The sequence below is a fragment of the Canis aureus genome, chromosome 26 (genome assembly GCF_053574225.1).
Source record: "Canis aureus isolate CA01 chromosome 26, VMU_Caureus_v.1.0, whole genome shotgun sequence".
Lineage (NCBI taxonomy): Eukaryota > Metazoa > Chordata > Mammalia > Carnivora > Canidae > Canis > Canis aureus.
This window is the reverse complement of record NC_135636.1, coordinates 26,789,489-26,813,084: the sequence shown is the minus strand read 5'-3', so window position 1 is coordinate 26,813,084 and position 23,596 is coordinate 26,789,489. Positions and strand designations below refer to the sequence as shown.

Here is a 23,596-nt window from a genome sequence, read left to right as displayed (position 1 = left end):
TTCTTCTTAATAATAAATGGGTAATGATACTCATCTCACACACTGTAGTGAGAACTGGCCTGAGGACCTCCAAGAAAGGCTTTAGCCAGGTCAACACTGTAGATGAGAACTCCCCAGTATTTAAAGAAATATTTCTCCAAGTGTGGCCCATAGACCACCTGGATCAGAATCCCACAGAACTTGTTAAATGCAGATTACTGGGCTTCTTACCCAGGAAGTCTTTTTCTGCAGATCTGGTGTGGAGGCAAGGACTGTACATTGTAAACCAGTCTCTGCCTCCCAATTCTGATGAGAGTTAGTCTAAGAAGCACCGTGGCTTTACAACTTCTACAGTCCAGGTCCTGAAAAGAGACCTGTAAGGTTCCCATAGGCTGGGAAGGACAGAGAACAGGTGCATGGGTGGGGCAATGGATGCCTCTGGTTGCACCTCTGAGCCCCAGCGGGGACAGGCAGATCCTAGGGTATCCTCCCCAGTACCCTCCAGTGGGTCTTAGCATCCCACTGTGCCTCGAAATGCCTACTCTGTCTCACAAGATGCCCTCTGGGCCAGGCTACCACAGAGAAGGGCGAGAAGTGCAAAGGATGGGGCCTCCCAGGGTCAGAGGGAGAGAAAAGGAAAGCGAAACTCGCCCATCCAGAACTTTCAGTTTCGCCGCCTCCGCGCCCCATCCAGGTGGCTTCGCTATTCCCTGTCGTGCTGGGTCGTGCTGGGGTCCCAGCCACCGCGCACCCCACACCTGGCCGCCGGCGCACTGCGTCCTGGATGGCCGGCGACCCCTGGCGGAAGGAGGAAGGGAAGGTCCCCGCCGGCAGGCGACCGATGGCGGGGGCCGGGGGTCCCTTGCGACTCCGCGACTGGCTGGTGGCACAGATCGAGAGCGGGCGCTACGCGGGGTTGCGCTGGGAGGACGCAGGCAAGACCCTCTTCCGCATCCCCTGGAAGCACGCGGCCCAGCAGGGCTACCGGGCGCAGCAGGACGCGGCACTCTTCAGGGTAAGGGCCATTCGCTTGCCCCTTAGCCTCAGCTGTCTCTAGGTTGCAGAGAGTGTTGTGCATGTATGGGAGACCCAATGACGCCCTCTTTTTTTAAAAAAAGATTTTACTTATTCGTGAGAAACACAGAGACACAGGCAGAGGGAGAAGCAGGATCCCTTTGGGCACTTCAACGCAGGACTCCATCCAGGGACTCTGGCATCATGCCCTGAGCCAATGACAGATGCTCAGCCACTGAGCCCCCCCAGGGCTCCCCAAGGATGCCCTCTTAAAACAGAATCAGCCAAAGGGGCAATACGTGCACCATCCCCTACCTCTCCAGGAGGCCTCTCCTCCCTTCCCACGGGGAAACTAGACACCACCGGGGATTCCCACAACTTCCCACCTCTCCAAACTGCCAATCTCGGTAGCCTGGGGACACATTTGGTGCTTCCCTACACCAACCCTTCTCAGGGATCCCCTTTAGGGATGCCCCCCCCTCCAGGGATGGCCCTCCTCTACAGATGCACCCCCTCCAAGGATGCTTCTCCTCCAGGGATGCCCTCTTCAGCCTCAGTCACCATTAACTTCCTTCAAGTTAATGGCCTCCTTCCCATCAACTTCAAAACTCTGGAAGCTCTCCTCTGAGCAATAAGCCAGCCACTGCCACCACCCAAACACCACAGCCACCTTTGGCTCCTACTTTCACAGGTCTGGTCATCAACTCCCTCCCTCAGTCTGGCTTCTGTCCCTTCTGCTAAACATCACTCGTTTACAAATCCAAAGATGCCATCACCATTATCTTTGACCTCTTGATTGGTCTGGGCCCAGTGGACCCTTTCTCCATGATACACTTTCACTTGGTTTCCAGAATCTGCTCCCATCACCACCCTCACTCCATTTTCTTTCTACCTTCCTGATCCCAAACTCAACCTCCCCCGCCCTCCACTCCTCTGTGGGTGCTCTCAGCACTGCTCCAGGACCTCCCTCCTCATGGCCCACTCCCCTCCTCCACAGCCCCACCTTTCCCAGCCTCCCCTCCAGGCCCCAAGCCTGCTGGTCTCATGACCCCCAGAACTCTCAAACTCAGCACATCTTCAGTACCACACTTCCTAGTTTGCCTCGACAAACTTCTGTGTGTCCCCAGATGGAAGGTGGCACTAAAAGTCACCAGACTCCAGAGCCGGGCACCTGAACCCTGGCTTCTCCTCTCCCTTCCAGTCTCATTGCACTCTATCACCAAGGCCTGCTGGCTCTTCCTACAGAAGTTTCTCTGCAGTCCATCTGCTTGGATCCATTTCCACCATCTCTCACCAGGACAATCCCAACAACCTCACAGAGCTCCCTGCTCCCTCCTGCCCCTCAGATCTCCCCTCAGTCCTCCAGAGAGATCTTCCTTTTTTTTTTTTAAGATTTTATTTATTTATCCATGAGAGACAAAGAGAGAGAGAAAGGCAGAGACATAGGCAGACAGAGAAGCAGACTTCATGCAGGGAGCCCGATGTGGGACTCGATCCCAGGACTCCAGGATCATGCTCTGGACCGAAGGCAGGCGCTAAACTGCTGAGCCGCCCAGGGATCCCAGGAGATCTTCCTAAATGTAAATCTTGCCTTGACACTTACCTACTTAGAATCCTTCCATGGCCTCCCCATTGCTCTTGGGATAAAGTTCTAACTCCTTACCAAGACCTCAGAGCTGTGCATGAACTGCTCCTCCCTGGCTCATCTCTCCCCACCCTTCCCTTCCCTGGCTTTAGACCTGACCTGACAGTTCTTTCAGTTTCTAAATGCTTCATGTGTTAGACCTTCACTGTTAGACCTTTGCACCTGCTGTTCACCCTGACTAAAATACCCTCTCCTCTTCAGCTTTACCTGGCCAACTCATCTTGTTCAGCTTAAACATCTCAGGAGCCTTCCCTAATGCATTCATCTGTTGAATGCGTTTATTAAATTCCAACTCAGTGCTTCTCCTAGGCCACCTCTGATTCCTTCTGCTTCTTCCATTGAAACAACTCCTCCGCAGCAGACTGCCTGCAGCTACGTGAGGCTTGTGACACTGAGCACAGGGCCTGGCCCACAGAAGGTACTCAGTGAGTATTGAACGGGGGGTTACATAGCCTGTCCCTTAGGACCATGTGCTGTTCAGAAGAGGGAGATTCTGAGAGACTGGCCCTGCCCTCCCCTCAATCCACCACTGACCCATGCAAGGAACTCCCTGGCTTTGCACCCTCCTGGTGCCCCAAAGGGCACGGGATAAAGCTCGGCCTTTGAGGAGCTTCACGATGCAGCTTCCATCTGTCTCTACTTTCTCTTCCCCTCCCCGCACTACATGCAGTGGACCCTCATTATTCGCGGATTCTATATTTGCAGATTTGCATATTCGCTAACATGTATTTGCAATTCCAAAGTCAGTACTCAAGGCACTTTTGTGGCCCACGGGCAGGTGCAGAATGGCCAGTTTGGTCCCCAGACGCACACATTCCCAGCTGACGCTGAACAAAGTGATGCTTTGCTTTCTTGTCTCAGCTCTTCTACTAGAAACAGGTGTTCTTTTCAAGGGCTATTTAGTGCCACATTTTCCCATATTTTTGTGCTTTTTGTTGGCAATTTTACTATTTAAAACGGCCCCCAAGCCTGTGTAACCCCAAAGTGCTGTCTAATGTTCCCACATATGACAAGGCTATGATGTGTCTTATGGAAAAAATAAGCTTCAGACAAGCTTCAGTCAGGCATAAGTTATTGTGCTGTTGGCCATGAGCTCAGTGGGAATGAAGCAGTTTATATGAAATAAAATGTTTCTTAAACAGAAACACACATAAAACAAAGTTACACACAGTGTCTCTTGTGTACCAGGTACCACTCTAGGCGCTGGGGGACAGAGCAGCAGACAAAGCAAAGGTCCCTCTTTCACCATAGTGATAGTACCCTGTGTCCTGTGCCCAGGTTAACTTTCAGTTATATCCTTAATATAATGAACAAAAGTTCAATAAATAAGCACTGACTGTGTGCCAGGCACTGTGCTAAGTACTTTACACAGACCGAGACCACTCATGCTACACCCCGCACAACCACATCAGGTTAGGTATTGTGGACACAGTTTGCAGGCAGCAAAATCAAGCCTTAAAGTTCTCACCATTGCCAAGCAGCCCCAACACAGGAGCTGCGTTTTCTGTTTGGTGTTCATTTTTCCACATCAGGTCTGGAATCTCTGAAGGCAATGACTGAATAGGATTCATGAGTTAAAACCCTCCAGTATTGAATGTGGTTTTTGCAACCAATATATCTCCTCCTGCTCTCCCTTGTGGTCCCTCTGCTCCAGTCACACAGGCCTTGCTTGAATCTATCAGTCTTCCCACCTCAGGACCTTTGTACTTGCTGTTCCTTCTACCTAGACCACCCTTCCCCCAGCTCTTTGTTGGACTCCATCCTTTTCGTTGAGGCATCAATTCAAATGCCACTTCCTCATAGAGGCATTTCTGATAACCCCTCTAAAGTAGCCCCTCATATTCTTATTTATTTAATGCCTCTGCCACTACAGTCATTCTAATGTGTTTAACAAATATCTCTGGTCTGTATGCTTTCTTACAGAGAAATGTTTTGTATGTATGCTTACCTCATACACTTCACGTTGTCTGTAGATCTCATTCTGTGTCTTCCCTTTTTTTGCTCAGGATCATGCTCTGAAGATTTATTTTTGTTCTCTGTACATCTTATTTGTTGCTCCTAGATGCTTCTAGATGCTGCATAGACTCTATAGTGGGCGTCCATGACACACACACACCTCTATCCACTTTCCTGGGGATGGACACAAGTTTGCTCTTGAGCACCACAAGCAATGCTATAGTGAATATCCTAGCCCTGCTCCCCTCATAAGCCCCTGTGAGAATTCCTTTGGAATTGGGATTTCTACTCAGAGAGTATATTTAGACTTAATTTGATGAGACATGCTTGATTACCATCCAGAAGCTCTGTACCATCCCACACCCACTAATAGTGTCCACATCCCCACCATCTCCTGGCATTATCCAACTCACTAAATATTTTGTTGGCTTATAGTTGATAGCTCCCTTAAAAAAAAAAAAAAAAAAAAAAAAAAACTAAGTAGGCTCCACGCCTAGCATGGAGCCCAGCGTGGGGCCTGAACTCATGACCCTGAGATCAAGACCTGAGCTAAGATCGAGTCCGATGCCTAACCCACTGAGCCACCTAAGCACCCCAGTAGTTCACATTTTTATTGTACATTTCTCTGACACTAATGAGTTTAAAGTACATCCTCATATGCTCATGGGCTTCTGGTTTCCTCCTCCCTAAATTGCCCATTCTTGCCCTTTGATAAGAACTTTTTCTTTAGGGGATGCTCTCTGGTTTCCTGTTGGTTTGTGAAGTTACTTGTATGTTCTAAAATTAGCCCCTTGCCGATTTCAGACATCATCTTTGTTTTGCCTTCTGGTCCATGCCTTTGAGGGGGCACAGGAAGGCATTCTCTCCCCCTGAAAGAGTTTTATCTTCTATTGGCTTCCACTTTCACCTCTCACCTTGGGTTTTTGTTTTTTGGTTTTTTTAAAGATTTTATTTATTTATCCGTGAGAGAGACAGAGAGAGAGGCAGAGACACAGGCAGAGGGAGAAACAGGCTCTATGCAAGGAGCCTGATGTGGGACTCGATCCCGAGTCTCCAGGATCATGCCCTGGGCTGAAGGCGGCGCTAAACCACTGAGTCACCTGGGCTGCCCTCACCTTGAGTTTTTGAATCATCTGAAGTCCACTTTGTCTGTGGCAATAGGTCAGGATTTATTTTTATAGTTCTCCAGATAGCGAAGCACTGCCATTCTTTTATATCCCACGATCCTTTTTTTTAAATTGATCATAATCCACAACCTGGAATATTGTTATTTCCATTTAGCTGTTTGTAGCTGTTTTCTCTCATCAGACTTGAGTTCCTAGAGAGCAGCAGTCACGTCTATCTTGTTCCCCATTCAGTCCCCAGTCTCTGGCTCAGGCCTGGCACGCTGTAGGAGCTTGAGGAACATGCGTTGGATGGAGGGAGGAAGAAACAGAAAAGGATGAAGGGGAAGGGGACAGAGGCCTGGAGGGAGATAGAGAAGGGTGGGAGGTGAGGCAGGCCCCCCTCCTTCTGCACAGCACCGGCCCCACTCCAGGTCTATCCCTCCCCAAGCACCACTGCTCATCCTCAGGCTTGGGCCATATACAAGGGCAAGCACCTAGAGGGCATTGACAAGGAGGACCCTCCAACCTGGAAGACCCGGCTCCGCTGTGCCCTCAACAAGAGCGCCGACTTCTGTGAGGTGCGCGAGCGCAGCCAGCTGGATGTCTCCAACCCCTACAAAGTCTACCGGATTGTGTCCAACGGTGCCCATTGTCCAGGTACCATCTTGCCCCTGGAGGTAGTGGCCGAGGGAAGCTCTCTAGGCAATAACAACCTCATCTTGCCCATCTGTATGTCAACTGAGAAATGGTGGGCTTATTAAGCTTAAACTCCCGGGTTGGTAAACACAGAAAGACCCATAGACATTCAATTTCTGTTCCCATTAGAAAAGGAGGAGACTGAAGCCCAGAGAGAGGTGGGCCCTGCCTGAAATCATGCTGTGACCTCATCCTCATGTGGGATCACCTCTACTGGGGGGGCTCCCCTTGAGGCCCAGGAAACAACAGCTTGCCTCTTGCTCCACCCAGTTGCCAGGGCTTGTGCTCCCCCTGAAAAGAAGAACATTCTTCAGAGTCAGCAGGAGTCCCCCAGAGAAGTGACAGAGCCGGCCTGCAGGACAGACCAGGTTGGTTGTCCTTCAAGCTTCTGCAGCCTTGCCAGCTCGGTCACCTCTCACCCGAACTGCCCTCGGTGCTCTCTGGCGCTGTCATCTGTCCTGTCCTCTCCTCCAGCTGCTGCTCCATCACCATCCCCATCCCTCCTGCCAGCTCGACCTCTTCTTACCTCTGCTCTATCTGCACCACCATCTTCAGCTCCATTGTCCTGTTCCCTTTGCCTCTGTCACCTCTGGGTGCCCCTTGTTCCCTTCAACTCCATCACCATCTGCCTCAGGCCTCTCTCCTGAAATTCATCCCTTGCCCCTGTCATCATTGGGTCCATCACTCTGCCCTCAGCAGATGCAGCTCTGTCACTGCATTTCCCTCACCTTCTCGCTGTTGCCATCACCCCAGCATCTCCACCCCCATCACCCTGTCCATATCATCCCCATTACCACCACCACCTCTCCCCCACCATCCATGGTTCATTGCTCTGTCCCCATCCCCCCACCAGCCTGGTCCAATCCACTGTCCCTAGTGCCTCCATCAGCATGCATTCTATATTCTGTCCCCCATCTCTATCACTCTGTCTCCATTTTTATCACCTCTGTCCCCTCTATCACCTCTGAACCCCCATCTGCTAATTCACTCTTCACTCTTCTCTTCCTGGCATAGTGAGCTTCATCTCCAACCCCCTAATCTCCAACGGCTCCATCAATTCTTTACCTCTGGGAGAGAAAAGGTCTTGAGCTCTGAAACCTTACAGCCTCTATTGACCCCAACTGGCCTGCAGTCTGTCCAGGCCTCCTTCTGCCCCATTGAGGACAGTCTGGGAACTCCTGTGGCCCACAGTCTCCTCTCCCACCCTCATAACTCTCTCCCAATGGCCAGGACAGCTCCAGATCAACCACAGAGGATAAGAACGAGGAGCAACCCCCCAGGCTGGCCCAGCGGGCCTCTCTGCCATCAGCTGCCCAGCTCACAGGCCCTCTGGCTGACCACAGTAAGGACCAGATCGCCTCACTCATGCCTGCCTCCTCTCTGGCCTCCTCCAGGACCTTGACCTAGGGGTGGAGAGACCCAGGGTGAAGTGGTGCCTGACAGCTTCCCCTCCTTCCCTAGGGTACCAGGTGCAGGAACCTGCATACCACTGGAGCCCCTTGCCCTCCTCTGAGGATTTCAGCAACCCTGGTAAGGAATCTGCAGGCTCTCCCCTCTGACTAGTGTGCAGAACTGGGGAGAGCCAGCTAGCCTTTGTCTTTTACCCAAAGCACCCAGCCCAGATAATAAAAAGAGCTAACATTTGTTGAGGGCTTAGTTTATGCCAGGCATCTTCCTAAGCTCTCCTGCAGCCCTGTGAGATAGATACTGCTATCACCCCCACTTTACAGATACAGAAACCCAACACAGAGATTAAGAACCTTACCCCCCCCAAAAAAAGAACCTTGCCCGAAATCACACAGTAGCCTTCTGAAAGTTTTTTTTTTTTTTTAAGATTTTATTCATTTATTCATGAGAGACACACAGAGAGAGGCAGAGACATAGGCAGAGAGAGAGGCAGGCTCCCTGCGGGGAGCCTGATGTGGGACCCAATCCCAGGACCCCGAGATTACTACCTGAGCCAAAGACAGACCCTCAATCAGTGAGCCACCCAGGTGTCCCTGGGAAAGTTACTCGGGTCACAGCTCATAAGTGGCAGTTGAAAGATCAAAATGCAATGGCAGGGCAGCAGAGCTCCCAGCCCAACCTTTTGAGCATCCTGCTGTCCCCTCATATGGGAACCTGCTGTTTTATTGTTGCTTCTATCAGCATTAAAATATTTGCTGGGGGGCAGCCCGGGTGGCTCAGCGGTTTAGCACAGCCTTCAGCCCAGGGCCTGATCCTGGAGACCTGGGATTGAGTCCCACGTCAGGCTCCCTGCATGGAGCCTGCTTCTCCCTCTGCCTCCACCTCTCTCTCTCTCTCTCTCTCTCTCTCATGAATAAATAAAAAATATATATATTTGCTGGAAAGAAGCTCCTAGAATCCCAGAGATTGGGACTGGAAGGGCCCTAGCCTGTCCCAGTTGTACAGATGGCCTCAGATCCTATGCTTTTGACTCTGGAGCTCAACTACCAGTTCATTTATACTGGAAGCTGCAGCTATTTACTACTGGTACTAGTACTACTACTGCTACTACTAGAATTATCATTATCATTTATCCGGAGGAAGCACCAAAAACTCCCGACATGGGGGCCCGCAGGACCTCGGGCGGTGGGGGCGTCCCCTGCCCTGTTGAGAGGGTGTTCGGTGCTGGGGCCTCCAACGCCCGGCGCGCCCCCTCTCCCGGCCCCGCAGACTGCTGGCTGCACGTGCGGCTGTTCTACGGCGCGGAGCTGGTGCAGGAAACCACCGCGCGCACCGCGGAGGGCTGTCGCCTGAGCCCTCGGGCAGTCACCGCGGCCGAGCACCTGCTGGGGCCGCCGCCGCGCGTCGCGCAGGTCCGCTTCCCGGAGCCGCCGCCCGGCGCCCGCGTGCTGCGGCACTTGCTACGGCACCTGGAGCGGGGCGTGCTGCTGTGGGTGGCCCCCGAGGGCGTGTTCGCCAAGCGCCTGTGCCGGGGCCGCGTGTACTGGCGCGGCCCGCTCGCCCCGCACCGCGCGCAGCCCAACAAGCTGGAGCGCGAGCGCACCTGCCAGCTACTAGACACGCGCCGCTTCCTCGAGGGTAAGAGCACGGCGGTGGGCCCGCTGGCAGCGTGGGACAGAGTGGCTGGGCACAAGGGGCGTGGGCGGAAGCACGAGAGCAGAGGAGAGGGCGCACGCGAGACGTGAGGGCAGGCGAATGGGCTTATGGATTCTGGGCTTGTGGTGGACGTGGAAACAAAGGATGAGACACACAAGCGCCGCGAGCGGGAGCAAATATGGGCATCGGGGGACCTGGGCGCAGATATGGGCATAGACTTATGGGGAGGGTAGGCACGGGGCAGGCTGGGGGCATTGGCTGTGCGCATGAGCGTAAGACTTGAGCAGGTGCCTTGGTATAGGGCACTAAGCCTAGGCTGGGCACTCAGGCCCTGGGCACACCATAGGTATAGGTGGATGGCAATGGGCACAGGCTGATAGTGAGCGTAGAAGCACAAGGCACAGGGCATGAGCACTGGAAGTAGGCACAGATGTGGGACATGAGACAGGTATAGGGATGTGGAAGTGGGCACAGGGCACGGGCGCACAATGGGGATGTGGCCTTCCAGGTCATGGGCATGGGATATAAGCACCAGGTGGGATTCCCAAGCCCCCAGTCTTGCTGCCTGTAGAATTGCGAGCCCACCTGCAGGATGGTGGCCAGGAGCCCGAGTACCAAATCCATCTGTGCTTTGGTGAGGAATACCCAGGGCCCCCAGACCAGCCGGAGGAGCGGCTCATCATGGCCCACGTGAGTCACCTCCCACTCCAGTGAAGAGCCACGCCTTCCAATCACCTGGAACAGCCCCTTACTGACTCCCTCCTGTCCTCATTTCCTGACTTGATGACCTTCTGGTCTGTAGGACCCTGCATGTAAAGTGTCTGTGGGGTGGGGAGACTGTCACCAGGGCTGTGACTTCCTATGGAAACCTAGGGGGTGCTGAGAGAGTTGACTCATTGCACCCCACACCCTCACAGGTGGAGCCAGTCTTCGCCCGCCAGCTCTTCCTGGACTCCAAGCGCCACTATCTTGGTGCCCCAGCCATGGCAAGTCCCCAGCTCAGCATGTCCGATGGTGTCACTCACCTGCTTACGGCGCAGCTGAATCAGCAATAAAGGATCACTTCCTCCTCTCCTACCATCTGAAGTCAGCCCTCCCACCCCGGGTGTGGATCTCACCCCAGAGCTGCCCAACTGCCAGTGGACTTGAGGCCACCCCCCCACACCCATCAGCCAGGTCTGTGGGGACAGCGGAAGCAGATCTGTGCCCTTCAACCTCTCAGCCGCAGAGGCAGAGACGCAGCCCTGGAACAAGGCGCGTAGGCGGACAGCATGCAGCTGGGCCTGGGAAGTCAGGAGGAAACCAAACTCAACCTTGAGGTTCCAGAAACAGCAATTAGGGCAGAAACAAAACTTCATTTCTTGTTGGGAGCCCAACAAGTCTGAGATGGTATACTTGAGAGCCTGCTTTACCTCCAACTGATTCATTATAAGGTTTGCTTAAAGCTGGTTTTACAGATAATTAGATCCTCAGGGATCAGAGTGAAACCACATAGTAACAGAATTGCCTGCCTCTGAGGGGCTCTGAGTTTCCAGACCCTTCCTCCCACCTGTCACTAGTCTCCATTCTTATACGGCCAGGGAGGGGATCCCACAGCAGAAAACTTGGCCTGAACCGGGGTCTTTGGGGGCTGACAGCTGAACCACCAGCGCCAGTAGATACTGTGTTTAGAGAAACTGAGGCAAACCCCCAAACACAGCCCTAAGGCAGAAGCGAAAGCAGGAAGCGGGGGTCCAGGCCGTCCCTAAACCCCAGTGAACTTTGCAAACTGCAAGTTGTAGGGAGTCCTTGAAAATTGGGAGGGAGCCCCTTCAATCATGAAGGCAATTGACCCTGCCTTGGCAGTAAACTTACTGTTTCCTGCCCTGGATATCAGACCTTGTTCCCTCTTCTGATTTCTGACTTTCTTTATAGGGATTCTCCTACAGATGGCAACATAATAAATCTCTTAGTGATAGATTAATAAGTCTCTTTCATGGGGCCAGGGAGGGGGGAAACTGTATGCTTTGACAAAGGACTGAGGTCAATCCAATCACTGTTTTTTATTCATTCAGCTAATGTTGATTAAGCACCTACTCAGTTCTGGGCCAGTGCTGGACAAAACAGCACGTTCCTGGTCTCTTGGGGTTCATAGCCTGTTTTCCAATAGGGATCCAGTGATGTCCTCTATCCCTGCAGCTCTTCTGTAGAAAAGGTGGTGTTAAGGAGATAACAGAATCCTGGGTTCAAATCCCAGCTTTGTCACTCACTAGCTGTGTGACCTCAGGCAAGCCCCTTAAGCTTTCTGAGGCTTAGATTCCCCATCTATTCAAAAGAAGCCGTGAAGGCCTTTGGAGCAATCTTGGTCCAAGGAGTAAATGCAGAGAGAGAAGATGAGTTGTCAGGAGGCTGACATGGAGAGGCACACAGTTGGTGTCCTTTGACTTGGTTTCTTATGGGTGGGAGAGCATGGAGCAGGCCACTCCATCCTTCAGAAGACCTGACTGTCCTAGGCTTCGCTGGCCTAAGGCTGCAGCTGGTGGGGAACCTCAGTTCAGAGTGACATTCTTGAGTCATGTCCAAACCTCTACTCTGTGCTAGACCCTAGGAGGATGCTGGATGCTGTGTAAAGGGGCTGTTGCCTTCTCATCACAGCACGGACAGCTGAAGAGTCGCCAGCCCCAGTTTGGAGACGGAAAACTGAGGCTCAGACAGGGTCAGAGACTTGCTTCAAACCCCTCTTTGTTGGGGGAGAGGGAAATGTCTCTGCCCAGATGGTTGCCCTCCCCTCACCAGTCACTAGAGGGCGCCCAAGCTCAGCGTACCGGTTTAGCGGTTCTCGCCGCCTCCACAGCGAACATCCTGGAACATCTCAGAGCTAGCGTGACCCCAGGGGCTGTGCGCTGCTGGGAGGAGAAAGTAGACCCCGGGCCTGGAAGAAGGAGACCAGAAAAGAGGAGCTAGAGGCAGGGACCTGAGGATTCCTGGGGCTTTTCCCACCGGTGCCCCCAGTTCTCCAGCTCAGCTTTGAATCTTTGTCTCTCCCCAGTGGGTCTCTCTGTGTCTCTCTGCCTCCATCTCTTGTGTCTGGGCCTGCGTCTCTCTCGGGATCTGCCTCTTTCACTCTATCTCTGTAGACTGATTTCTTTCAGCGATCCCAACTTTGTGCGGTGCGTGCGTGTGCGTGTCTGGCCACGTGTGTCTCTGTTCTTTCGGCCTCCTCTTCGTCTCTGTGTATGTCTCTGCCTCTGTCCTCGTTGTGTGTGCCACCGTTTCTCTTGTCATGTCTCGACCTCTGTGTCTTTCTCTCTGTTTTTAATTGCCTCTGTCTCTTTTTGTTTCTCTGTCTCTGTCTCACTCAGTTGCATGTCCTGTCCCTTGCAGCCACCAGCTCCCAGCACACATCGCCCGGGGGTCCCAGTCCCTTCCCTCCTACCCCCACCCCCCACCTCCCACAGCTGCTCACAGCTTCCCAGTCCTGGCCTCCCTGCCCGCCTCTCTCTCGGGCCTTGGGGGAGGGGGGCGAGGGAGGAAGGGAGGGCAGCCTGGTGGGCCCACCCCTTTTTGCCTTTCCAGGCTGGGAGGCTGGGCCAGTGGGCCTTTTAACCAGCCCGGGCGGCTGTGCCGGACACCAGCTCTGGACGCCGAGCCTGGCCCCTCCGTGGTCCCGGCAGCCGCCAGCCCGGCCAGCCCGGCCAGCCCGGCCAGCCCGGCCAGCATGCAGCAGCAGCCCCTGCCCGGGCCCTTGGCCCCCGCGGCGGAGCCCACCAAGCCTCCCTACAGCTACATAGCTCTGATCGCCATGGCCATCCAGAGCTCACCAGGCCAGCGGGCCACACTCAGTGGCATCTACCGCTACATCATGGGCCGCTTCGCCTTCTACCGCCACAACCGGCCCGGCTGGCAGAACAGCATCCGCCACAACCTGTCACTCAATGAGTGCTTTGTCAAGGTGCCCCGCGATGACCGCAAGCCAGGCAAGGGCAGCTACTGGACGCTGGACCCCGACTGCCACGACATGTTTGAGCACGGCAGCTTCCTGCGCCGACGCCGACGCTTCACCCGGCGAGCAGGTGCCGAGGGAGCCAGGGGCCCTGCCAAGGCACGACGTGGACCCCTCAGAGGGAGCAGCCGGGATCCAGGAGTCCCCGATGCCATGACTGCCAGGCAGTGCCCATTCCCACCGGAGCTGCCAGAGCCCAAGGGCCTAAGCTTTGGGGGTCTGGTGGGGGCCTTGCCAGCTAGCATGTGCCCTGCGACCCCTGATGCCAGGCCTCGGCCGCCGACGGAGCCCAAAGAGATGCCCACACCTAAGCCTGCAGGCCCAGGGGAGCTCCCTGTGGCCCCCTCATCTTCCCCATGCCCGGCATTTGGCTTTCCTGCTGGCTTCTCCGAGGCTGAGGGTTTTAGCAAGGCCCCCACACCCATCTTGACCCCAGAGGCGGGCATCGGGAGCAGCTACCAGTGCCGGCTGCAGGCACTGAATTTCTGCATGGGGACTGATCCGGGCCTTGAGCACCTCTTGGCCTCAGCAGCCCCCTCTCCTGCACCACCTACCCCTCCAGCCTCACTGCGGGCCCCGTTGCCCCTGCCAGCTGACCCCAAGGAACCCTGGGTTGCAGGCAGCTTCCCTGTCCAGGGAGGCTCCAGCTACCCATTGGGGCTGACCCCCTGCCTATACCGGACACCAGGAATGTTCTTCTTTGAGTGAAGCTGGCCTGGCCTCGGGCAGTCCCTGCAGGGCCCCTGCCAACTACACGCTCCAAGCTGAGCCTGACTCTAGGATCTGGGGAGTTCTCAAGGGACCCAGGCCTGGCACACCAGCGATCGGGACAGGAAGCCAAGATTGGAGTAGTGAACACTCAGCCAGCCGGCCCCCAGAGCCTCCGGATGGACTTGAGGGAGAGGGGAGGCAGGGCCCCCTTGGGGTTGACTCTGTGGCTCTCAGGGCCAATAAAACCAGTGTGATGATGAGGGCCAGCTTCCTGGATGGTTGGGGGCTGAGGGCCGGGATGCCTGATTCTGTGTGCGGTGGCTGTGGTTGTGGGATTGTGGGGCAGGGGCAGGGGACCCTGGAGGAAAATGTCCCACATGAGGCTTTCTCCTGCTGGGGACTTTCTCAGGGAGTTTCCCAAGAAGGTGGAGGAAGGGGAATCAGGGAATAGAGAAGAGAGAAAAGGGTGTAGCTAAGAGACACCAGGCAGGGGGCGAAGCTGGGCTGGCCTGAGGGGCTAATTCTCCAGCCCCAAGCTCTGTGACTCAGCACCCTCACCCCCCTTATGAGTGTTCATAATGTGACCATCTGTGGCATTTATTTGGTCCTGGGCTTGTATATATCCTTTCACCAAACTCTGTGCAATTTGGAATGTCATCCCCATTTTACGGTGGTAGAAACTGAGGCTCAGAGAGCCTGGGGCTCGTTAGATCTGACTCCAGATGGCAGCAAATGTAGCCCCTGTCCTGCAGTCTGAGTGAGGATGCAGGGGATGCACGCAGGGTAGGAGCAGAGCTTGGGGGGACTCTAGAGTGGGAGGGGCTTTTATGGAATCCTGGAATGCCAGTACAAAAGAGGCACCCTGACCCCAAAGGCAGGCACCAGTCGCCTTGTCTGCATTTCCCACATGAATGACGGACTTCCCTGAGTCCCCAGCTCTCCAAGGCCTCCTGATGACTCCTTAAGAAAGCATTTCTGTCATGGCGGGAGTGGGTGGCTATCCTGGGTACAGATCAGAAGTGAAGGAGCCCTGACCTCTGGCCTCTTCTAGCCTCTCCCTTGGGCAGAAGCAGGAGAAATGAGTATATTCATGGCCCCCTTCAGAGGAACAGACCTCTGGAATCTCCCTGTCCCCCACACCCTTCAATACTAGAGTTGCTGAAGCAAAACCCTTCCTTCTGGAGCCTCGGTACCCCCATCTGGATCCTGGGTATACAGAGAAAAGAAAGAGGTCAGGGATACTGGGGGAACCCCCTTTCTGGAGTTTGGTGTAAGGGCCTGCTGGATCTTCTATCACCATAAAGCAACACCCCCGGGGCTGGAGACCCCTCAGTCCAGCAGGCTGCCCAGTCCATCCAAGGGCCTCACTCAGGCAGGCGGCCATGCTGATTGCAGCCTCTGCTGCTCCCTCCTCCCTCAGCAGGTCCCCTGGGGCCTGGGCGGAAGCAAGCCCGGCTGGACAGTCCCAACTGTCTGGTTCCCACAGACTCCAGAGCCGCCAGGGTGGAGGGGGGACCCACAGGGTGGGGGCTCACTGTGGCCGGAAGGGGGTGAGAAAGTGCCTGGCCAGCTGTAGGGCCCCTCCCCACCATGCAGGCGGGACCCTAACCTGGAATCCATCTAGCAACGATGTGGGGACAAGAGAGGGTCTGTCCTGTCTCATCACATCTGGGAAGCCTGATGAGTGAAGAGGAGGGGGAAGTTCTGTGTGAGCGGGGCAGGCAGGGGTGGGGAGAGGAGAAAGAGATGCTCACTCATGTGGGTTGTTCCAAGGTGTATACCTCTGTGGGAGTATGGGTGTGTGCGATGCACAGAGACAAACAGTTACAGAGACAGGGACAAACAGATTCAGGGGAGTAAGTGTTCTTTCTTAGTTGGGTCAGGGAAAGAGGCCTCTGCCGGGCACTGTTCCCTGTGGTGCATTCCTGTGGAGACCTGGTGACCCCAGTCCCTTCCCAGCCTGTGTCCTGGGCTAGTAGGAGGATAGGGAGGCTGGCTGAACTGGGAGCCCGGGCCTCTGCCTCCTGCTCCAACCATCCTCAATGGAGCTGAGCCTCTGAACTGGGGTGGGGGCTTGGGGAAAAAAAAAAAAGCCATGTCTCACCCTTTGTCCTGGGGAAATGTGCAAAAAAGGGTCCACCACACCCTGATGCATAGACTCAGCTATGGGAGCCCTCTCTCTGTGTCCCTTTCTGACCCCCCAACATGGTCAAGAAGTGAAGACAAGTTGCCTCAGCCCCAATTCCCAAACAGGACCCTGGGCTCAGTGCCTGCCTTGGCCTCGCTGTATGAGCCTGGATGAGTGCCCATCTCTCTGGGCCCTGATTTCACTCCCTTTGCCTAGCAGGGGTTGGGGAAAGGGCAGCCTGACTCTGAGTCTGGGTCCCAGGGGAGGGTCTGACATGGGGGACTGCCTGGAGGGGATCCCATCCCCAGAGGTGCTGGACTAGGAGGCCCAGACACCATGATCTCATGTTGCCTTTTGCTTGCTGCCCAGCCTGAGGACCCCACCCACTGGGCCTCCTGCCCTCACATTCTTTCCATGACCAACAGACGCCCTGTGACTCCTGCCTCGCCACCCCCACCTGGAGGGGTGGATGGTGCTTAGCAGAGATGCAGAATGCCTACGCTGGACCGACCCAGAGAGAGCACGTCAGCAAAGATGGACACACCAAGCCCAGAGAAAGCAAGCAACGTGCCCAAGGTCACACAGCAAAGCAGGAGCAGGTAACTCCTCTGCTGCCTAAACTGTATGGCTCTTAGAGGGCAGGGGCTGTCCCATCTGGCTCTGCCTCAGGGACCCTCTTCACTGGAGGCTTGTCTGTCTCCAGGAGGGGATCCCAATCCTCCCTCCTCCCCAGCAGGTTAGAGTGAAAAGGGTGCCAAGTTGTCTTATAGAGGCAGGCTAAATCAAACTCTAACATGATAGAATCAGGGGTATTTAAGAATATTCCAGAGTTTTTAATCACAGCAGTTTAGATTCTTGGAATATCAGAGCTGAAAGGGCACCTCCTGCCCAATTTCTGAATCCCCTCTATACCAGGGGTTCCAAGAAAGGGGAGCCCGCTGTCTTTAGAGGCCACCTCTTCCCACCCAAGTCTGGCAGCTCCAAAGGACTGTCAGCAAGTTCTTCACCTGCTGGTGCTCTGGGCTCTGCTCTTCCTGCCCCCAGGGAGGCCACCCCCACCCTCAGACTCCTCCACCCTCCACATCTTATCTCCCGCCGCTCCCCCCACCCCCGCCCACCCGCTTCCTTCCCCATTCCACTGCCCAGAGCTCAACACTCCCCACACCCAGACAGCCTGAGCCAGGGGCCTGGAGACCCTGTCCTGATGAGGGCTGGCCACTCAGAGGCAGCCACGGTGATGAGGAAGAAGGGGGAGGTTGGGTCAGCAGGCCTGGCCTGTCTGCCTGTGGGGAGTGTATGGGACCTAGCAATCTAGTCTTCAGCCAAAACATCCTGTCTCCTGTCTCCACACAGGCTCCTATCACCCCTGAAGGCCAAGCTGCCAGAGGCAGCAGGTACAGCAGCTAGAAAAAGGAGCTCTGGAGCCCAACTGCCCACATTTAGACCCCAGCTCTGTGCCTTGCTAGCTGTATGACCTCGGGCAAGTGGCTTCCCTTCTCTGTATTTTCCTCATCTGTAACCTATGGGCACTAACAATACCTATTCTTATGGGGTTGTTATGAGGATTACATGAACTGATATTTGCAAAGTGCTTGGAACCTGGTCTGGCACAAGGAAACTGCAATGCAGTTCTTAATTTTTTTTTTAAGATTTTATTTATTTATTCATGACAGACACACACACACACACACACACACACACACACACACAGAATGGCAGAGACACAGGCAGAGGGAGAAGCAGGCTCCATGCAGGGAGCCTGCTTGGGCTCCAGGATCAGGCCCCGGGCTGAAGGTGGCACTAAACCGCTGGGCCACCGGAGCTGCCCTAAATTTTTTTTTTTAAGATTGGGTCCCAGGGGCAGGTCCCCTGAACCCAATCTACCCCCAGGGGAAGGTCCAGTTCTTGTGGAGATGGGGGCATAGAGGGGAAGGGGAGACTGTTATAGAGACAGGCTTTAGGTTCAGTTCCTGGCATCTCCTCTTCCTTGCCATGTGACTTTGAGCACGTGGACTCACATCTCTGAGTATCACTTTTTTCATCTGTAAAATGGGGGTAATGCGGGACGCCTGGGTGGCTCAGTGGTTAAGCGTCTGCTTTGGAGCCTGCTTCACCCTCTGCCTATGTCTCTGTTTCTCTGTGTGTGTGTGTGTCTCATGAATAAATAAATAAAATCTTTAAAAAAAAATGGGGGTAATGTTTTCAACCCCCAAGACTGGTATATGGGAAACCTCATCCTACATACTATGTGTACAATTCAGCCAACAAGAATGAAATCAGAACATGAGACAACCCCACAGGGGGACCTGGTACCCTCAGCTCCATTGCTCTGCTCCTTCCTTTGCGAGTGGCAAACCTCTGTCCCCGCACAGCCAGAGGCGCCTGATCTTTGTTCCCGCCCCACTGGTAACTGGGTGGTGACAGGGTGGCTGGTGGGGCCAAAGGAAGTGGTTCCAGGCTAAAAACAGACCAGAGGCCCATTTAGTCACACAGCCAGAATCCTGCCTGGTGGCCCCTGGAAAGTCCAGGGCTGCCTCCTCCTGACCACAGCCCTCAGGGAGCCCTGATCTGTCTTGGATACAAAGGAGAGGCTGACCCTCCTGCTCCCGAAGACAGCCAACTCCCTGGTGAGTTCTGTTTCCACCTCCCGGCCCTTGCACTAGCTGTCCCCTCCACCTGGAATGCTCCTCCCCACTGGCTGACTTCTCAACATCAGGAGGCCAAGTTAAAAATCATCTACTCAGAGAAACCACCCCTCTCAACCCCTTATCTGATTAGATGCCTCCAGATTACTCTCCATCTCTGCATCCTATTTGTTTCCTCCACCAGGCATTTCCTGTAATGTGGGATTATGCATTTCTATGTGTGTTCACTTTTTATTGTTTCTGCCTTAGAATGTGAGCTTCAGGGAGCAGGGGTTGGTCTGCCTTGTTCATTTTATTGATTTCCCTAACCCAGTGACTAGCACACAGAAGGCCCTCAATAAAGGTTTGCTGAGTGGACAAATGGGGTCATGGCCACCCTCCCATTCATATTCGCCATGGATTAAATCTCAGAGAAGCCCCTGGGGCTCCGTGGCCCGCTCAGAACAGAAGCCCAAGTCCTGTGGGACCATGTTATCTGGCTTCATCCCTGCAAGTCCTACCCTCACTCCAGTCTTTGCACTTGCTCTTCCTTCTGCCTGGAACAGTCTTCCACCAACCCCCAGAGTCCCCTTTGATCTCTGTGCAAACTCTGTCCTTAGAGCAGCCCTCCCACATGCTGCCCCCACCCACCCACCACTGCCTGGTCAGAGTTCTCCCACCTAGAATAAAGTTCCACAAGGCCAGAGATTTTTGTGTCCTGGCTGCTTGCCCCCAGGACCTAGAACACTGTCTGGAACACATTAGGGTCCGGAGAAATAGTTGTAGAACAAACAGAAGGTTGGCAGCCTGGGCCCGCTACTCTATCCACATACCTCATGTAATTCATTGTCCCTGGGAGACAGGAACTGTTATTATCCCATTTTACAGACAGGAAACTAAGGCTCAGAGAGGGCAAATAAGTAGATTTGAACCCCGTTCTGTGTGACCTGAGCCGAGTCTCTGTCATTAGCCTGTCTCCCTAGAGGTGTCCGAGACCTGCATCTCCCTCCTGTCCCCACAGCTCTCTCTACCGCTCAAGCAGACATGGCCCAGCCTCCTTCTGGCCTCCCTGCCTCCAGCCCTTCTCTCCTGCTCACTGTCCTTGCTGGCTTCAGGGATCCTTGTAAACCACAGATCTGGTAATGTGCCTCCTTTGCTCAAAACCCCTCCATGTCTCCCTATTTCCCTGATTCAGGCTGGCATTTGAGGCCCCTGCCAACTTCTCCAGACTTATTTCCTGCTTCATCATATGTAAAAGCCACCCTGGAAGGCTCCAAGACAACCTGGCTCTTAGCTACAAGCCTTTGGACATGCGCTCTCCTCTGCCCGGAACACCATCCTCACTCCATCTGGAAAAGGCCTGCTCCTTATTGCTCTCAGCCTGGGTGTCACTTCCTGACACTGGAGAAAAGGGAATAAGGGTTCATGTCTTCTTCCATGGCCCTCCAGCTTCACCCTAACCCCCAAGCTCCCACCTACTGGGGTTCCAAAAGGTGTGAGCTCCCTGGAGGTGAAGACCATGACTAATTCACCTCCAGGTTCTAGCACAGGCCCAGGCCCAGAGCAGGGACTCAACAAACAGCTGTGATATGATTGGATATGTCAGAAGTCGGACCACCTGCTTTGCATAGTGACCCTACCATTTACTGGCTGGGGACTCATGGATATGTCCATAAACTCCCTGAGCTTCACCTTCCTCATCTTAATGAGATATCTAATGGAAATATCCACTCATAGGGTGGGGATGAAATGAGTTCATAAATGGAAATCACGGGCAGCCCTGGTGGCGCAGCGGTTTGGTGCCACCTGCAGGCTGGGGTGTGATCCTGGGGACCCGGGATCGAGTCCCACATCGGGCTCCCTGCATGGAGCCTGCTTCTCCCTCTGCCTGTGTCTCTGCCTCTCTCTCTCTCTCTGTCTATGAATAAATAAATAAAATCTTTAAAAAAAATAAAAATAAATAAATGGAAATCACTTGCTGTGGTGCCTGGTGCTCAGTAAATAACAGCCATGAAGGTGCTGAAAGGAACAGGTGCGTGGGCAGCCGCGAGATCAGGAGCTCGGTGCAAATAGGCACATCCTTCAGGACAGCCCTGACTGCTTCACACCCTCGGGTGGCCCTGTCACTGGCAGAATCTTTTCCCACCACTGCCCTGTTGGGTCCAAGGTGGCCAGTGGAATTCAAGGCCACTGGACGCAGACAGGAAGAGGCAGCGTCACCAGGCCTGGTGTAATCCAAACCAGATGCGGCCTCAGACCCATGGGGGTGGTCACTGTGGGCCTGGCCAAGGCCCAGAGGCAGGAAATAGTCTTGGAGGAACGTTCTCTGGGCTGGAACCAGCCGGGAGGAGCTGTCCCACTGAGGGTGTTAACCCCTCTTAGCCCACAGGGGGTGCCCAGGACCCTGGGCAGGGCAAGCTCATGGTGTAGGCCCCGTGGGGCACAGTGCACCTTGCAGGGAAGATCACGGTGTCATTGTAATGGGTGCCATGCAGGAGGGGCCTGGTGGGCAGGGCAGAGTAAGCGAGGGGCAGGGGATGCTCACAGCCTGGTACCAGGCACTTGAAGAATCACAGTCCAGAGCTTTGGCTGCGGCTCTGGCTCCAGCTGGCAGGCCCCAAACAGCCATAGAGTCTCTCCCTCCATCAGGATGGCTTCTAGGGTGAAAATCTTTTCCCTGAGAGGCTGCCTGGGATGGGAGTTCTAGTGACGGTAGTGGGGCTGGGGCCCAGGCCCGCAGAGAGGCAGAAACTCAGCCCCACACTGGGGGCTGCTGCTGTGCCTTTTTCCTGCATGTGCTCTGTGGCCCTTGGAGGGAACAAAATATCTCTGAACCCCCATTTCCCTACCCATTTTGTCAAGTCTATATCCTTTACCTCCAGGGACCAGGGGAGGCCCAAAGGAGGCCTCTGATAAATCAAAAAGAGCTTTCCAAGATGTGTTCCTGGGAGGTGATAGAAACAGAAGCAGTGATCAGCCCTGTTCCATGGCTCTGGGTGGGCTTCCTTCCTAGGAAGTGTTACTTTGCTGTGTAGCCTTGGGCATGTCACCTTCCCTCTCTGAACTGTTTCTACATCTGTGAAATACAGTGAATGAGCGCCCTATTCCATCTTGCGACTGTCACAACGACCTAGGAGTGGCAGTAGAGAGCAGAGCTGAGATTGTCATTTGTATATTATGGAGGAAATTGAGACCTGTGCTGAGAGTCAGGGGTCCTGGGTTCTAGTCCCAGGTGTCGCTCTCTGTTGAGGGGCCTTCCTTGTTTTGGCCTCGGTATCCCCAGCTGGATCCCAGCCCTGAATCTGTGCTATGGCTGGACCTCATTTCCTCATTCCCCCCCCCCACCCCCACCACCACCCCATGGGTGTGACTCATCTCTCATCATCACGCTGTGTGGCCGAGGCTCAGCCTGGGTTGGGGCCAACGACGCTGAGAGAACTCAGAGGAAACCACAAGCCTGGCCCAGCTGGCAGGTGGTGAGCAGGCGGGCAGGCAGGCAGGCAGGCAGGGATCCATGGCCCTGGGGATCCTGTGGCCCTGTAAGCCCACATCCCATCGAGAGCCCCAACCCAGGTTCCCCAGACCCCCCAAACCCTGAGTGTAAGACCCACCGGGCTTAGACCCTCAAATCTGCCACACCTTGCCCTACATGACACCTGCTGCAATGGAAGTCTGCACACATCTGCTGGAACAGGGCAAGAGTGGGGGTGACAACCCCCAGCCTTGCCCTCCGGGTCAATATTCATGGAGTCAGGGGAGGTAGGGATGAACAAGGTCTTGATGTATAGTTAAGTCCAAGATTTCTTAAGAGGTGGTCAGTGTGGCAGCTGGGAACAGGGCCTCTGGGCCCATACTGTCTGGTGCAAGCCCTGACTCTGCCATCGACTAGCCGTGTGACACCAAGCAAATGGCTTAACCTCCCTGAGGCTGGGTTTCCCCATCCAAGAGGTAGCCATGACACAATGCCTGCCCTGCAGGATCTCACTGTGAGCAATCAATGTGATCCTGAGTACATGGAGCCAGACCAGGGGGTACCCAGGGCTGGTACCTAGCAGCACTCCATGCATGTGAACTGCTGTCACCGCCATTCCTGCTGAAACCAACTCACCTCAAGCAGGCAGACCAGCTGCCCCACTTAGGCCAGTATCACCTCTGTCTGACTCAGTTGTCCTCACAGCCAGAAAGGCTGTGCCCTAATAGGGTCAAGCTCTCTTGCCCTCAGGGCTGCCCTCTCCAGCAGGTGGAGCCTCCTCCCCTGCACTGCAGGCCCCGGGTGCAGCAGGCTGTGGTCCATGGAAAGAGCAGAGAACAGCTCTCTTTCCCTTACCCCCCAAAGAGACCCCTCCCCTCACTGCAGGTCCAGCAGAGGCACCATGTGCCTGCCCAAACTTCTGGCTCCACCTGGAGACTCTGCTTTCTGCTGACACCTCGTTCTGGTGAGAAGTAGAGTGGCTCATGGGCAGAGCCTTGCTCGGGAGACAGGAGAGTTCATTTCAAGCTCTGGCTTCTGACTTGTTGAATAGCCTTTAACATCCTTTCCTTCTCTAAGCCTCAGTTTTCCCCTCTGTAAAATAGGAATAATAATAATACCCACCTCGTGAGCTTGCTGTGAAGGACAAATGAGTTAATATCCACACAAGCAATTAAATGGAGCCTTGCACTCAGTAAACACCCAAAAATGTTGGATGGTGC

The 23,596-nt window shown here is 54.5% G+C and overlaps 2 protein-coding genes and 1 long non-coding RNA gene across 4 annotated transcripts; all 3 read left to right on the top strand.

The window, feature by feature from the left end:
• The first annotated feature begins 820 nt into the window (after positions 1–820).
• On the top strand, positions 821–11,425 carry LOC144298161 (interferon regulatory factor 4-like). Of its 2 annotated transcripts, none has more exons than XR_013365140.1 (8): positions 821–994; positions 6,168–6,357; positions 6,667–6,764; positions 7,627–7,738; positions 7,858–7,926; positions 9,073–9,441; positions 9,968–10,149; positions 10,377–10,407. XR_013365140.1 is itself a non-coding variant. In XM_077872661.1 (8 exons), exons 1-8 carry the CDS (start codon positions 821–823, stop codon positions 10,512–10,514), a joined length of 1,269 nt encoding a protein of 422 aa, XP_077728787.1. In that variant the 3' UTR covers positions 10,515–11,425. The 2 variants fall into 2 exon arrangements, 1 of the variants encoding a protein (XP_077728787.1); XM_077872661.1 differs by having other exon boundaries at positions 10,031–10,149; positions 10,377–11,425.
• A 153-nt stretch (positions 11,426–11,578) lies between these two features.
• Positions 11,579–14,412, top strand: FOXS1 (forkhead box S1). The gene has a single exon (XM_077872662.1). It carries the CDS (start codon positions 13,157–13,159, stop codon positions 14,147–14,149), a length of 993 nt encoding a protein of 330 aa, XP_077728788.1. The 5' UTR covers positions 11,579–13,156; the 3' UTR covers positions 14,150–14,412.
• A 2,102-nt stretch (positions 14,413–16,514) lies between these two features.
• On the top strand, positions 16,515–20,878 carry LOC144298159 (uncharacterized). The gene is made up of 3 exons (XR_013365139.1): positions 16,515–16,879; positions 17,634–18,907; positions 20,100–20,878. It is a non-coding gene; the product is annotated as an uncharacterized LOC144298159 (long non-coding RNA).
• Positions 20,879–23,596: the final 2,718 nt, after the last annotated feature.